A 17,346-nucleotide genomic window follows, 5' to 3' on the forward strand; every position below is an offset into this window, starting at 1 on the left:
GAGGCCTGGCATTGGGTTTTGTTGCTTCTGTTATTCTAAAATCGGTTTCTGCTCACCCTGCTTGACAATATTTTCTGAGATCTCACCCAGGAGTGAGGTAATTATTATTAAGTTATTAAATTATTAGTAAAAATATTATTAAACTATTCGTAAAATTAATATTAAATTATTAGTAAAATTATTAGTAAAATATAGTAAAAATTCCTACCACCAGAGGTTTGATGKGGGGCTGCAGACCAAAATACATTTCATTTTTTTCCCAAGTTTGAGGCCACCAAAAGGTGGCAATTAAATTCCTAACGGGAAAGGGAYGTTTTACTGTAATTTGGAACAAAAAAATAAAACAAATAAAAGGCTGGATGTGGCAGCTCCCTGCCTGAGGGGCTTCACAGGAGGTTACACAACTGCTCCCAATTCCTGGGGTGTGCCCACACCTCTCTCGAGCTGTCAGCCCGATTTTCCAGCTGGAAACAACAGCAGAACAGAGCAGGGAACAGCACCTCAGGAGGGATTGTTCCCCCTGGGATGGGGATTCCAGGGACAGGCTGGGCTGGGCTCTGCAGCTACACCAGAATTTAATAATAAATAAAAGCACCGYGATCCCCACGAATGGAGAAATCATGGAATGAGGCTGGAAATGGGAAAATGGCCCTTTTTCTCTCCCTCAGCACTGGGTGAGCTTTCACTGCTCAGCTGATGAGCAGATTTTGGAGCTGCACCCCAAAGTGCCACCCCTGCCAGTGGCACAGCCTGTCCAGGGCACAGAATGGGCATGGGGAGGGTGGCAGCAGGGACACACTCACAAATTCAGCAGGGATCTGCAGGACCAGGCAGGTGATCCTTTGATCGTGCAAAGAAACCCCTTTCAGCCACATTTATTTCACCTCAATCCCAACAGACCCCAGAGTACAGATTCTATAAAGAAGGAGAGCCCAAGAGGGTGAAAAGCAAAAAGAAAGACAGAAATGATCCCTCCAGGACCAGGCAGGTGATCCTTTGATCGTGCACAGAAACCACTTTCAGCCACATTTATTTCACCTCCAATCCTAACAGACCCCAGAGCACAAGTTCTGTAAGGAGGGAGAGCCCAACAGGGTGAAAAGAGAAAAAAAAGACACAAAATACTCAGAAATGATCCCTCCAGGACCAGGCAGGTGATCCTTTGATCGTGCACAGAAACCACTTTCAGCCACATTTATTTCACCTCAATCCCAACAGACCCCAAAGCCTGAGGTTCTATAAGGAAGGAGAGCCCAACAGGGCAAAAAGAGGAAAAAAAAGACACAAAATACTCAGAAATGATCCCTCCTGGCCCAGGAGAACAATTCCTTTGTGGTGCAAACATTTCACCCTGAGAGAGGTGAAATTCCTGAGAAGGAATTTCAGTTCTGCCCCAGCTGGAGAAGGGAAAGTTGAGATAAACTGAGATAAACACATCCAAACATCTCCAGAGGGTGGCAGAGGATGGTGAGGTGAGGAAGAACTTCCCCAGAGCTCTGGGACAGCTGCCCAGGGAGTTTCCTTCTCTGAGGACATCCCAAACCCATCTGGACACATTCCTGTGTCACCCTACCTGGGCAGGGRGCTGGACTGGGTGGTCTCCAACCCAAATAATTCTGGGATTCTRTGAAATAAACACAGATTTTTTCCTAAAATCCACGGAATGAGGCTCCTTTCTCCCTTTCCCTCCAGATGGAAGCAGAGCTGGTGGCTCCTCACCCTTCCCTCAGCCCAAAATCATTTCTGAGACACCAAAATTCACAGTTTCAAGAAGCACCCCAAGATCATTTTGGAGGGACACCAAAATTTACAGTTTCAAGAAGCACCCCAAGATCATTTTGGAGGGACACCAAAATTTACAGTTTCAAGAAGCACCCCAAGATCATTTCTGAGACACCAAGATTTAGTCTCAAGAAGCACCCCAAGATCATTTCCGAGACACCAAGAGTTACAGTTTCAAACAGGCAATTTTGGAGCAGCTCCTCCCAAAACACAGAGTCCTTGGTTCCACTGAATAAATCTCTCTGACAGCCAAACAATAACTCTGCCTCTCCTTTTAGAGCTCAACCCCGAACCCGGCAGACTCCGTAACTCTCCACACTCCTGCGATTCCCTGAGGTGCTTCCAAGATGATCACTGTCAGAGGCACAGAGTCTATAAAAAGGATGGAGGGAGCTGGGAAATTTCCACGGAGGTGGTGCTGGCAGAAGGGAAGGAGATTTTTTGCCATYCTTCAGTGAAAAGGGCTGGAATTGCGGCAGCGCGGTCCGAGAGCTCCCCCAGCTGAGCTCTGCCACGGCTGCATCGCTCCCAAAACTGCAAAAATACCTGGAAAGTTCCAGATCTGCTCCCARGGGAGTGGGGTTTGCTCTTTGAAGCTTGTTCAGAGGGTTGGAGAGCTCCTTGAGAGGAGCTGTCACAGTGGAGAATGAGGAAGGGATTATTTGGGATGGGGAACTCGTGCCTGATGCTGGAGGGATGAGCAGGGATGTCCTGTGGCACCCTGGCACTGCCCAGTGTCACACACTGTCACCTACCCAGGGCAGCTCCAGTGAGAGGGAAAACCTGCTCTAAACACTTCCTGTCCTCCAAACCCTCCTTTCCCCCAGCTCAAGAAAACAAGGGACTGCCACAAACATGGGATGGCTGGAGAACGGATGGAACAACCCACGGCAAAGATCAGATCAGCTGCTCCCACAGCTCCTGGGGCAGCCCCCAGTCCTGGGCTGGGGTCCCTGAGTTCCTGCTGGGGTCCTTGAATTCCTTTTGGGGTCCCTGAGTTCCTGCTACGACACTGCTGGGGTTCCTGAGTTCCTCTGGAGTCCTCTGAGCTCCTCCTGGGGTCCCTGAGCTCCTCCTGGGACTCTGCTGGGGTCCCTGAGTTCCTGCTGGGGTCCTTGAATTCCTCTTGGGGTCCCTGAGTTCCTCTGGAGTCCCTGAGATCCTTCTGGGGTCCATGAGCTCCTCTTGGGGTCTCTGAGCTCCTGCTGGGACTCTGCTGGGGTCCCTGGGTTCCTTTAGGGGTCCCTGAGTTCCTCCTGGCGTCCCTGAGCTCCTCCTGGGGTTCCCAAGTTTCTGTTGGGGTCTTTGAGATCCTCCAGGGGCCCCTGAGTTCCTGTTGGGGTCCCTGAACTCCTCTGGAGTCCCTGAGCTCCTCCTGGAATCCTCAAGTTCCTCCTGGGGTCCCTAAATTCCTGCTGGGGTCACTGAGCTCCTCCTGGGGTCCCTGGGTTCCTGCTGGGGTCCCCAAGTTCCTTTTGGGGTCTCTGAGTTCCTGCTGGGGTCCCTCAGTTCTTCTTGGGGTCCCTGAGCTCCTCCTGGGGTCCCCAAGTTCCTCAAGCAAAGGGGATGAGCAGCTTCTCGTGGGCTGTGGCACCATCTGCTGGAGATGGGATCAGGAAAAGGGAACGGAATGAACGGATTCCAGGTGGGATCCAAAGTGAATCACGGAATATCCTGAGCTGGGAGGGACCCACAGGTCACCCCAAAAATCCCACCCTGTCCAAAGGCTCCCGGAGCTCTGGCAGCCTCAGGGCTGTTCCCATTCCCTGGGCAGTGCCCAGCACTCTCTGGGTGAGGAACCTTCCTTGAGAGCAATCACATCCCAGGCACAACCCAGAAATACATTTTTTAGAGCTCCACCTCAGAGAATCACCAGAGATTCTGCAAATTCCTCATGCCTGTGTCTCACACAGCAACCCCAAGGATGGGGAAAGTCGAGAAACAGATCTCAAGGTGCTGGAAAGATTCTCAAAACTCAAATCCACACTCCACAGACTCAGCCCAAYCCTCCACCCCTTCCAGACCTGCAAAGAGCCGTTCATTTACAGCCTCCTGGGGGTTTTTATGWGCCACAGGCACCAAGAGCTGGAGCCATCGGAGTCCCCAGGGTGCCATCACCCTGAGAGGGGGAGGATCCTGTCTGTCACCACCAGGGCACGGTGACAGCAGCATCCCRGTGACATTTCAGCTCTCATCTGCACGCAAATGTCAATATTTATTAGTCACATCAAGATCTTCAGCAAAGCTCCCCTGGGTCGCTGARTCTCTGCTTTTATACTTTTAAATCACTTGAAAAAAGAAGAATATTGGCTCTGGGTAACTTATTCCAGGCTTGCTATGTTCTTTATTTCATCCCTAAACTACAGACTGCTTTTGTGGGAAGTWATTTCCAACTGGTCTGTGCATCAAAAGTGTTGAAAAACACTTTGCCATCGTGACCATGGAAAAGTAACCTTTTAACTTGGYCTGTCCCTGGAGCTGTGAACATATTTATGTATCTAAATCATGGAAATGTAAAAGGAACAGATGTTTCCTGTGCAAGAACAACAGTGTTTTGCTGTTACAGAGCACTGAAACATCACAAAGTCCCATCCCCGTTTGCAAAAATCCCCCAAAGTGTCAAAATCTGGTTTTAATTGTGATGTCAACGTGATTCTCTAACCCTGCTGAAAGTCAGGAACCAGGCAGCATGAAAGGAAGTGAAAATGCTTGGAGGAGAGGAGAGAAACAAAATGGGAATGGAGAGATTTGGGTAAACTGGAATTTGGGAGAGCTGAGGAAAGAATATTTCAGTGCTTCCAACTTACCAGGATTTGGGCTCCCCAAAATGCAGGTAGTTGATGCTGTAGAGATCCATGTCCTCTGTGTGCCAGGCAAAAGTGGTTTTCCACATCCCAAAGTAGAGGTAGGGAGTGTTCACACCCTCGATGATGATGCCACACTCGTGCTCCACCATGTCCAGCAGGGTGTTCAGATTCCCAATGTTCCACTCATCCACRTCCTGCAATCCCACACAAAGGGTTTCATTTAATTTAAATTAAATTAAATTAATTTAATTTAATTTAAACTAGGAAGGTTTGTTCCATGTTCCTCTCTGAGCTCAGGTGGTAAGGAGCTCCAGCACTCTGAGGAGGCTTTTGCACTGTGGTTCTACTCAATAAATATCTCCCATAATAATATAATTATATATATAATATTTTAATTATCTTGATAACAACTTTAAATCACACTTTTCCTCGTTTTTCTAGTAAAAGTCAGCTTTCCACAGCTCCCATGGACTCCATTATCCTGAACTTCTGGGGAAAGTGGGAAGTTTAGTCCCACTTCTATAATGAGAGGGAAAAAAAACCCAAAGGTATTGAGGTTTTTTTAGGGTGGTTACATCACTGAAATTACTGTATTTAATTAATAATTCTGAATTAATGCTCCTTAATGAGAAAAGTGCAATGAGGAAGCCTGTGTCCATATCTAAAATAAACAAAGAAGTGTTTCACTTACTGCATCATACAGAGAGCCGCTGATATCGGCCCCATAAATGGGAGACACAAAGGTCAGGTTCTTCCAATATTTCCGCTCCAGGTCTTCAAAATCCTGGTGGCGAGGGGTGCAATACCTGCCAAAAAACACAGGGATGTGAGGAACCCTCAGAAGGACCCAATAAAGGTGAAAAAGTGAAGAAGTGAAAAATTGGGGAGCCTGTTCAGCGCCCACCACCCTCAGGGTGGGGGAAGAATCTTTCCCTGACAGCAGCCACATCCTATCATAATCCAGAATAGATTTCTGCAGCTCAGCTTTGTTTAAGTGAAAAAATGAAACTGAAAAAGGGGAAAAGCCTGGAAAACTCCAGGATCTGGGAATTGCTGCTGGCACATCCCTGCTCACCAAAAGGCTCTCCAGAGCCCCAGCCACTCTGGGACACACCAATATCAGCCCAAGCACCTCAAGGTGTTTGTGTTTCTACCCCAGCAATGTCCAGAACAGCCAAGAGATCCCTTTTTGATCCCAAGCCATTCTTTTCAGGAAGATTCTCAGCCCAACACTGACCTGGGACAATCTTTCCACACCAACTCCCAGACAAAGATCCGACACACACCAAAAGCKTTACAAACTCATTCGAGACTCAACAAAAAGCTGTTTCCTCCAAAATGCCWCAAATTTAACGTGGCTGCACTTTCTTTTTAGCTCATTTTTGGACAGAAAAGCTCCCCATAAACCTTTTCATGCCCAGTTGGAAGCCCAGCCCTGTCACCCACGCACTTCTCGCTGTTGGCCAGGCGCCGGTACTCGCCCACGGTCATGGGTTTTTTCTGGATGTTGTACTGGGTGAAGAGSCCAGACTGGCCCGTGACCACCTGCTGGATGGGGGCTGGGATCACCATGTCATCAATGTCATCGTACGTCCGCCGTGGTTTCCACTCCTTGGGAGGGATCACCTGCAATTGGGGAGCAACACTTTAAGATTTAATTTCTCCATTTCCGTAACTCTGGAATTCTCCAGTGTTTAACTYCACAGTGCTGAGCTCCTGCTCTCCCATTTTSACACAAAACAAYTCCTCTGCAGCCCCAAACTCAAGGACACCTCCCTGGGCCAGGCCCCAAGAGATGGAAWKAACAGAGAATTGGGGGGAGCCAAGTTGGAGTTTTTGACTGCATTGGCTGCAGCTGCAATTGGAGGATTCAGCAAATCCCGATGTGCAAATGGACAAAAGTGAGAAAGGGTGAAAAACCCGTGAGCCATTGTCCATTGTGGGTGTGGGACTGCCCTGGATGGCCCTGAAGGCCCTGCAATAACAGAACTGCTTTGGATTCTCTCAATTCTCTCCAGTTTCTGATTTAGATAAACCCAGATTTTTTGGCATCAGTGGAACCCAGCCCAGAGCATCACCCAGGGACCCCCCAGCTCTGCCTTCCCCTCCCCTGAAAGGAACAGAAAAACCAAGATCTGATCACAGAATCTGATACCTGAAGGCCCTGCAATAACAGAACTGCTTTTTATTCTCTGATTTTTGTTCAGCCTCTGCTTTAGGTAAGCCCTGTTTCCTGCATCAGGAGAAGAAAAAATATGGCATTTGTTAGAGAAACTGGAGGCCGAGTTGGGGGTTTGGTGGGCAGGTGTTGGGATTAATTTCATTGTTTRGGAAAGGTTTGAGTTGTGGGTTATGTGATTAGGGATGTAGGTTGTGATTGATAGGATTTTTGGGGTGGTTTTGTTTGGTTTTGTGTGCTAGGTTGCAATTGGTTAAGTAGAGTTCATAAATATTGTTTAATTAGAAATGTGATTGGATAAGAAATTTTGTGGATGGTGGCTTTGTGAGGTGGATAGTTAATGAGTGTTTAAGAAAATAAAACTATCAAAAAACGTAACTTTTAAAAATAAAAAGAAGAAAAAATTCTTTGAATCAACCAACAAAAGTCCATATCATCTATTCCCCATTATCACAAATAACTACCCACATTAAAACACATCAAACAAAAAATCAAAAGACACCCAGCCMCAGGCAGGGCTCCTCCAGGGCAGGATGGGCTCTGAGCTGCAGTTGGAACAGAGACACAAAACCAACCTGGGATGCTCAGATTAATCCTACAGGTAAAATAATTTTTTTTACAGAAAAAAAATCCCCAACAAGCTCTATTAAAATAATCTCCCTAGCAGAGTCCTGGGAGGTAATTGCTTGTACACTTGAGTGGACAAGGAAACATTGCAGGGAGAGCTCTTTATTAAAAGCCAGCTCTCTTCAGAGCTGCAATAAACCCCATAATTGACCTATGTTTTAGAAAAAAATCAGAATTATTTCATCCTAACAGCTTTATTTCTCCGCTGTGCTTTATTAAGTCCAGCTAAATACCACTCCTAACTCCTCCTTGTCAGCACAAATGATCTCACCAGCCATGTTTGTGACTTGGCCACAGAAATATCATTTCTCATCACTCAGTCCTGGGTTTTTTTTCAAGCAGTTCTGGGATTTAGAAGCTCCAAATGAGAATTTCTGATAAGCAGAGGGTGCTGGGGCACTGCCCAGGCTCTCCAGGGAATGYTCCTGGCTCCAGSAGAGTTTGGGCAGCACTGCCCARGGTGGGATTTTTGGGGTGTCTGGCCAGGGCTGGGGTTGGATTGATAACCCCCATGGGTCCCTCCCAAATCAGCACATTCCATAATTCCACAAAAAAATCCTTTCCTCCCTCCATAACCCAAACAGAAATTCCAGATAGGATTTTCCAAACTCCCCAAACGGCTCCAGAATTTTGGGATCTCCAGCTCACCTTGGCCAGCCCTGCCCGGTGAGCTCCCTGGGACTCCATGTAGGCAATGAACTTCCCAAAATCCCGAAATTCCTCCAGAGTGGGTCGGAAGGTCATGATCTTGCAGCCAGGGTTCTGCGGGCTCGGGTTTTCCGACCCCATAGTTCCAGTCCGGCGGCTGCACAAGGGAAAAGGAGGAAAAAGGGAAGAAAAAAGATGCTGGTTAAAATTTTTGGAGTTTAACACCYAAATTTAATGAGTTTTGCAGAAAGCCTGGAGAGATTTTGGGGTTTTCTCCCTCTATCCCATAAGGGGGGATTTGTAGGATTCTCCACTGAGGTGGAAATGAGGAGTTTCTGAGYAAAAATCCTCTTAGTCAGGAACTCCTGATCATCAGAGAGATCAGACAGGGGCTAAATACAGACCGTGGGCTTCACATCTCCCCCAGTTCATCACAAAAAGCAGTTTCATCAGGATGRAGCCACAAAAATAACAACTTCTCACCACCTTCAGCACCGTCAGGGTGTAGAACTTGCCACCCCACAAGTTTTCCACCAAAATCCTCCATCATTTTCTGTTTAGGTTCAAACCCGACAGCTTTTCCCAATGTTTGGAGCTTTTTTTCAYGTGCTAAATGACATTAAAATTATAAAATTGAGTGTTTTTTTTTAAATGTGGCTTCATTTTACTTTTTATTTTCAATGTACATAAATAAAACAAAGTGTCAGATAAAASTTACAAGAAATACAGATGCAAGATCTCAAAACACTTTTCAGCAGGAAAAGCCAAATTGTTGTTTACTTTTTTTTTTTTTAATTTTAAAAAGAAACTTTTTTAAGGTTATACTGAAAATCTGTAAAGGGAAATAAAATGTTTGAGAGGCATTTCAGGGCAAATATCACCACGAGGGTGGGAGAAGCAGCTGCAGCAGCTCCCACATCCCAAACGCTCACGAGATGGCAGTGCTGGGCTGTGAAAGGATAAAAATGGGACTTTGAAATCYGAGCAAAGCATTTGTGCATTTAAACTCATTTCCAAACCAGCCAAGCAGCGCTCCAGACGCTCCTGGAACTCGTAAAGTTAGGAAAAAAAATAAAATAAAAATAAAATAAAGCAGAAAATGCTCCCAGCTTCTGGAATTACAGCATCACACATTAATGTGGATGGATTTCACACACCCAGGGCACCAGGGTTTGGTTGTTATTTTTCATTTCAAAGGCACATGAATGGTTTTGAGTGAAATTTTAGACACCACAAAGCGTTAGAATTTTACAGAGGAACTTTTATGGAAATTTGTTTCAAAGCAATGATCTGCAAATCTTCCCCGAGGAGTCTTTAAAGGAATTTTGTGCATAAAATCACAGCCTCTCGCAGTCAGAAAAAGCCCTTCCCAAGCCAGGAACCCCCAGTCCAGAATAAAATCAAATTATGAGCCCCAGTATTGCAGGAAATCCCAGAGCAAAACCCACTGAGGGAGAAAAGTATCATTTCACCCCAACAGATATTTCCAATTTCCAACAGGAATTGTTGCAGTTTGGAAACAAAAAAACCCCTTTAACAAATCCCCTCCATCTCCAGTGTGGCCCTGCCCATGGAAATTGCCAAACAGGGAATAAAAAATTGCCTTTGGAGAATAAAAATTGCTGTTTTGGGGTCAGGAGAAGCAGCAGATTGATCCATGCCCACGGGAACCATCTCCTACACAAATGTTTTGTGGGAATCCAAAAAGGGAACGGCATCTCTGAGCCCTGGGGTGAACCACGGGACTTTGGGATCCATCTGCCASGGGTTTCCCCMAAATCCCCAAAATTTTATCCCAAAAACAGGGCTGAGCTGAGGATGAGGAGGGGGAAAAGCAGGACATGGAGAGAAATCATCCCAAAAATGCTGTCCCAACCCCAAATTCCTGGGAATTCTCGGTGCTGTTTGGAGCAGGAGGGAGMGGGGAGCCCCGGCAGGATCCTGGCTCGGGAAAGGAGCCTGAATTCCGTCCCCAGGATGAGCCCTGCCAGCACCATCTGCTCAGAGAGGCCTTCCCAGGATTTGCAGCTTTACCCACAACCGGGGGGAAAAACAAACAGCCMAAGCCAGCCTTTAATCCTGGCTTTTTTTCCCCAAAATTATCTCCAAAAAGTCCGATTTTTAGTCGATAAACTCAGAGAAGAGTGAAAATCCGTACACCACTAAGGGAGGAAGATCAAAAACTACTCCATGCAATGCTTAATCAATTAATTAAAGGGTAAAACTACATSCTGCAAAGCTTAATTAATTAATTAAAAGGTCTACTGCCTCAATACAAGCRGCATCACCTGGCACTCTGGAATTCYGTGGYGCAGAGACAGCAAAGCACAAGATTTTTCCATAAAGAATATTCCAACACCTACCCCAGGTAATGCCCATTTTTAAATTAATGAATTTGATGTGTTTTGGAAAAGCAGAGTCAGGATTCACCCCCAGCCCTGGGAACACACAGGACACGAGGGCAAAACAGAGGGATGAGCGGCTGCAGCTCCACTGAGGATTTTCAGGGGATGGCCTCAATTAAAGAGAGCCCTAAYGAGCTCCCAGCATCACTGAGAAAGATTCCACAGCAGAACCCGAGTGTTCTGAGAACACTGAGAGCCCCTTTCAGTGCTGCAGTGAGGGTGAGATGGGAACAAACCCTTCTCTCAGTACTGAAAAGGAGAATTCTGCACTCCGAGCCCCCATTAGCTCCTGAAAAGAAGAGTGAAGGTATTTTTCTCAGCTGGATCCATTCTGTTTCTTTGTGAGAGACTAACAGCCTGAAATATTATGAAAACCTTCTAATTTCCAACCATTGTGAGGAAGCACTAAAAACCTGTCTCCAGAGGGACGATCCTGGTGCACACAAAGAGTTTTAATTTCAACGACTTTTACACGAGGCTTTCCCCTTCCCAAACTGAGACACTTTGACGACTGAAATCCTGCASCTGAAACCTTTTTAAGCAGAGAAAAAAAGTCCAAAACACCCAGCTGAGATCAGTGAGTCGAGCTTTGCTGAAGGACTGACAGAACTGGGAATTTTTTCCTCCAGGGAAAAGTTTAGGATTTCCAAGCRGTTCCCCGCTGCTGCCCCGCTATGGATCCTGGCAGAGCAGGAAATGTCAGGAATTTTGCTCCTGTCAGGAATTAGGGGTGACTTTGACTAAAACAGAACCCATCAGAGGGAACAAATGTGCCCTAAGGCAGCAGCTCTGGAGCCCAGTGCTGTCCCAAACTGGTGCTGCTGGTTGGCTGAGAGCATCGATCCGGCCTGGGATGGTGAACCGAGGGCACAGCAGGCACTGTGTTCACACAGAAACACCAAAAAACATCTCTGATTGTCCTAAATATGGGTAATTCTCCATTTTTTCATACCCAGAATGTGTGTAGAGCCTGCTGGAGGAGGTGTAAGAATTGTTCCCGGGTGATGGAGATGCTGCTGCTGTGGGGACAAGGAGCAAAGCCAATCCTGAACCAAAGCACTGCACGAGATTTCCCTTGGAAATGGTAATAAAGGCACAGGGAAATGGCAAATAAAGACATGGAAATGGCAATAAAGACATATGGAAATGGCCATGGACATGTGGAAATGGCAAAAAAGACACGGAAATGGCAATAAAGACACAGGGAAATGGCAACGGACACATGGAAAGGGCAATAAAGACACAGAAATGGCAATAAAGACACAGGGAAATGGCAACGGACACATGGAAAGGGCAATAAAGACACAGAAATGGCCATGGACACGTGGAAAGGGCAAATAAAGACATGGAAATGGCAATAAATACACATGGAAATGGCCATGGACACACAGAAATGGGAAAAAAAGACACGGAAATGGGAATAAAGACACACAGAAATGGGAATAAAGACACACAGAAATGGGAATAAAGACATACAGAAATGGCCATGGACACACAGAAATGGCCACGGRCACACAGAAATGGCAATAAAGACACATGAAAATGGCCATGGGCACACAGAAATGAGAATAAAGACATCCAGGAATGGCCATGGACATGTGGAAATGGCTGTGGACACACAGAAATGGCCATTGACACACGGAAATGGCAAATAAAGACATGGAAATGGGAACAAAGACACACGGAAATGGCAATGGACACACAGAAATGGCAATAAAGACACATGAAAATGGCCATGGGCAGACAGAAATATCCTCCCAGCCATCAATTCTCAAGGATCAGGTCCTATCCAAAGTTTCTTAGCAGAAAACTTTTTTTTTTTGTGTACAAAACATTAAAAGCTACATATATTTAAATATATATTAGTTGTGTGTATTAACTGTATTAAATGCACATAAACTGTAATTCTTATGAGGTTTAAGGATATCTGAGACAACTTTCCTTCCTTCCCCTTTATTCCAAAAAAGATTCCATCATTTAGACAAAATATCAGTTTTAAAGTTTGAAGTTTGCTGTAGTTCAGCCCAGTTTTAAACAACTGTGCAATTAAATGGATTTAAACCAACACCTTTTCCACCAAAATATTTATATATTCRATCCCATTACATTTTTTAACATTCAAACTTTACTGTATTTTGTATTCAAACAAACAGAGTTTTGTGTATCCTCCGTAAAGGCAAAGTAAACATCACAGAGGAAATATTTGGGAAATGGGAGCAGAGACAACATTCCCATCCCAGCACRGGGATGAAGATCTACAATGCTTGGGATTTGACAAATTAAGAGTTATTTTCTATTAAATTTTACACTCCACACGGCTCCTCCACAATCCCAGATCCTCCTGCACTTCAAATCGAGCAGCATATGTGGCTCATTAAAAGAAAATAAAATTTTCCCCCAAAACACCCTCTTTGCTGTASAAGTGCACAGTTACTCACACATTTCTCTAACAGCAAAATTATTTAGTCACAAACAGTATTTAAAAGCAAAAAAAGAAGTGGTTACACTTAAGAGCAATAAATCTGGTTGACATTAAAACAGTTTATTATCGCCTGAGGCGAGGCTGTTAACATGTAATGGTTATTTCTGACTAAATCCAGATCAGAACCTCAAAAACTCACTAATTTTACTGAAGGGGCRAGATAAACTCACCCTAAAACCACACAAATCAGTTCCCAAACCACTGCTGAGGGCTGCAGGAACCTCAGTTTGCTGCATGGCACCAGCTCTCTCTGCTGCATTTTATTATCTACACTGCAAGATTTTAGAAATATTTCAAAATAACTCCAGAAATAAATATTAAAAAAGGCACTTTGTGTGTGCTGAGTCAAATCTAAGCAAGAATTCCAAGTTTTAACCCACGGCACCTCAGTCCAAAGCAGCAGCACTGAAAATTTTAAATAAATTAGCTCACACTCTATAATTCATATGGGAAAAAGCATCAGAAACTTTGTAAAGCCACCAGGAGCCTCAATTACTGCAGTGCTTCACCCAAAAGGTAATTCCTGCAGCAGATCAACACCTTAATAAGGATTAATTCCCWATTTTCCTCYCACAACGACAAGCCTGGAGTTCTCAGGAAATCTCTGAGCTCTTTTGGAATTTTACAAAATAAAATTTCAGCAATTTGAGTTGTCTGGAGCGTTTTTGACCGTGCTGCTGATATCAGCCCGAGCCTCTGGCTGGTTCTGGTGGCTGTGACACACTGACCCACATTCCCAATTCCTGAGCATTTCCAGAGCCTGGGAATYCTCCCTGGAGCAGGAGCAGCAGGGACAGAGCAGATTTCCTGGGGCAGGAAGGAATACCTGGACTCAGGTCTCACTTTTCACCCAAAAATGCAGCTCAAGGAGTGACAATTCCAAACCGAAACCAACCCAAAAGCTTTGAGGTGAAATGGGATGATTYGAATCTCTCCCAGATCTGTTTTCTCCCTGGAAGGTGCAGCTCCAAACCTGGCACACCCAACTTTTCTCTCCCAGGGAAAACAGTGCCGCTCGTTCTGCCAACAGAACTGAGATCAAATATRGGAAACTTCACCAAAATTTGTGATYTGCACTGAAAAAAYTCTCCARAGKCCTCCTCACTGCACTGAGGTACATCCAAAATTGTGGAGGAATATCAGAAAAACTCAGAAATCACCTTAAGCCCCCACCAACTTCCAATTTTGATTTCTTGGGCCATAATCAAATGGGTTTCTGACAGGCTTAGGGAACAAAAGGACAATCCTGTATTCTCTGACAATATGGGAATTGTGGCTTATTCAGAAACAGAAAAAAAAAATCAAAATAATGAAATTTCAGGTCACTTCTGCCATGAGTGAGGCACACAAACAGAGGATGGACAGAATTCAAATATGTTCTCTGCAATCCAGCAAGAACATGATTGAGGAACTGCCTTATTTATAAAGGAAAATCATTTACTCCATGAAAATATAAATGAAAATAAGCACCTGAATTAAGCCATGGTAGTAAATGACTCCATCTCTAAGTTGTGACAACACACAACAATATTTGATCCGAGACAAAGCTTAAAAAGAAAAAATCTTATTAAGCAGTGATCAGTTTAGCAGAGAACACAGAAAATGGAAAAAAAAAAGACATTAATACCCCCCAASCTGTGTGGAATTACAGCATTTCTGCCAACATTCTGCACCACTCCAGGAGTTCAGATTCTCCTGCAAACGGACCAACCCTCCCAAATTCTTCAGCAGATGACAAATAATTCTCTCCAGCAGCGCCTGGTGCAGCCCCGGAGGATCCCGGTGCCATCCAAAGCCATTTAAATCCCTCACTCGTGGTGACATATTTAGCTGTCATCCATCTTTGCTATTAACAGATGCTCCAGTGAAGGAACGTGGAGCAGCACAGGCACCACAAATCCTTCCCCAAGCACGCCCTGAATGCTGAAATGAGGCAGGAACRGGGGAAAAAATCGCCAATTCTGAGCCCTCCAGCATTAATTAATTAATTGATTAATTTTCTCCTTGCTGTCTGGGTGGTTCAGCCTGCAGCACACGCATTATTTCTGCTCACAGTTAAATTCCCAGCTCTCAAAAATGAAATTTAAACCTGAGAGGGGAATCAGAGCCTCCCCAGTGCCAACTCTATTCTGCTGCTGCTGGACATCCCAGGAAAAATCAAACAGAACTCTGCATAAATGCAAAAAAACCCCGAAAAGCTGCCGTGCCTTTCCAGCAGGGCTGGCCTAACTGGTTTTCCCAACTCACATCGAATTTCTTGTGACCTTTTATATGAAAATAGTTCAAAGTTTTCAGGTGCTGTCTGTATTTCAAGCGATTTAAAACACCTGCAGAGCTGCAGAACTCTCACTTTATCTGCTCAGTTTTTCTCTGAATGACAGAATTGAGGTGAGAAATGTTTCCATCACTGTGCCCACAGCTCAGGTTAACTTTCCATGGACCAATAATCAGGATTATCTGAAGAAAACGGGTTGGATTCTCCCTGAAAGTGCATTTTGCTGCTGACTTCCCATCAAAAGTGGTGAAACCTCTAATGTGTGTAAGGTTTTATTTATAAAAACCCCTAAAACCAAACCTGGAATGTCAGACCTGTGTATTTTGGGTTTTTACCAAATTGTTCTGACTCGCTGACAAAACTAACTCCTTTTATCCATACTTTTTATACATATAAAAAAATATTTTTATGTCCTTTTGTATATATATTGCACATTTATATTTTATGTACTTTTGTACATATATTACATATTTTACAAGTAATTTTTATATATTAAAAAATATATATTCCAGTCCCACTGGACCAGTTAAGGGAATTCTCTCCTTCCAATCAGCATAAAAAAGGAGAAAGAACAATCCACCACGGAGAATTAAACAGAACTTTGCTGTCAAAAAGATGCTTTAGCTCTAGAATAAGGAATCACTTTTTATCCACCTACATCTCCCTTGCATGGGAGGAACTCCTGCCTCTAAGGAGATGGGAAAACTGTGGATTCCTTTAGGATTCTTTTAGGTTTCCTTTAGGATTCCTCCAGGATTCCCTTTGGCTCTGCAGGAGTTGGTCAACCTGCCCCAACTTCCTTCTCTGCTGTCACAGAGCAATTACTCCAACAGTTACTCGATGTAATTGCTGAAATGTAACTGCAAGTTTGCAATTCTAGGCTTAAGGTTTCTCTGATTCTGTGAATTTCAGTGAAACGGGAAAAGGAAACAGCTGGGGAAAAAAAGGAAAAGTTTCCAGGAAAGAAGGATGCTGGGGGTGAAACGCTATGAGGTTTCAGRTGAACAGAGCTGCTTAAAATGAACTCCTTTTGATTAAAGGAAACCTAATTTTGGAAGGGTCAAGCTTGACATAAGACAGATTTACACTGGCCTAAAAAGAGCAAAAAAACCAACATCCCATGGCAGAAGAGCAGCACAGCCCCTGCGAGAGCCCAGCAGTGCCCAGTCCCTTCTGCAGCTCCGTTAAAACACAAATAAAAACAAACATCAAACTAAACCTTATTGGGGACCTTAATTCTTCAGTACAAAAGGGACCAAAGCAGCCTTTCTGTCCTAAAAAGCTTCAAAACCGAGAGCTCCAGAAAAGCCAAGAATCACTTTTGGATCAATCACAGAATGTCCTGAGCTGGGAGGGACTCAYAGRGACCACTCTGTCCAACCCCAGCCCTGCACAAACACCCMAAAAATCCCACCCTGGGCATCACYRAGAACTCCTGGAGCTCTGGCAGCCTTGGGGAGCCTGGGCAGTGTCCCAGCACCTTCTGGGGGAGGAATTTGTCCCTGAGATCCAACCTCAGCCTGTCCTGTCACAGCTCCAGCCATTCCTTAAGCCCTGTCCCAAAGCAGAGTCCAGCAGCGCCTGCCCCTCTAGAGCCCCTCAAGAAGGATTTCCCGAGGAGTTTCYCCTTCCACCCCATCCCATCCATCTTCTATTTCAGCACAGGAAAGCAGAGAAGCCACCACAGAGGGACCGGACACAGAAATTCTGCACCCCCGGGGAAAAGGGGACACGGGAGCGGCTGTGCCGGGGATCCCGCTCACCCCAATAACACCAGACCCACGCACAAGTAATTCACAAGAATTTAAAAAAAAAAAAAAAATAAAAAAAAAAAAAAAAAAACAAAAAAAAAAAAACAGAAGAGCTTTGGTTTGGCCCCAGACTTTGACAGTCTCCGGAGCAGCGAAATAAGAGATAAAAGAGCCAAACCCCACGCCGGTGTCACGTTCCTGCCCCCGGTTTTCCCAGCACGGAGCGCCCGCACCGAATCGCGGAGCCAGCGGCGGCTTTTGCTCGCCCCCAACCCACGGCCCCGAGCCGAACCCCCMGGAATCGCCATTGATCCACATTCACGGCCCATTTAAGCCCCGCGGTGGCGGTGAATCCCCGCCGGGAGCCCCGGGGTGCGGAGGGACCGGGGA

The 17,346-nt window shown here is 45.2% G+C and overlaps 1 protein-coding gene across 1 annotated transcript in view; it reads right to left on the minus strand.

Annotated features, from left to right (window-relative positions):
- Positions 1–8,240, minus strand: part of LOC130584837 (lysine-specific demethylase 4B-like) — a 25,428-nt gene extending 17,188 nt beyond the window's left edge. The window contains exons 1-4 of the mRNA XM_057385066.1: positions 8,044–8,240; positions 6,040–6,215; positions 5,281–5,395; positions 4,590–4,783 (exon numbers count right to left, since the gene is read on the minus strand). Of these exons, the coding sequence (XP_057241049.1) occupies positions 4,590–4,783; positions 5,281–5,395; positions 6,040–6,215; positions 8,044–8,184 (626 nt within the window). The 5' untranslated portion in view covers positions 8,185–8,240. The remainder of the gene's footprint in view (positions 1–4,589; positions 4,784–5,280; positions 5,396–6,039; positions 6,216–8,043) is intronic.
- Between the last annotated feature and the right edge of the window lie 9,106 nt (positions 8,241–17,346).

This window comes from Malurus melanocephalus, unplaced genomic scaffold (assembly GCF_030028575.1).
Source record: "Malurus melanocephalus ecotype Western Australia unplaced genomic scaffold, MMel_1.1 scaffold_775, whole genome shotgun sequence".
NCBI lineage: Eukaryota > Metazoa > Chordata > Aves > Passeriformes > Maluridae > Malurus > Malurus melanocephalus.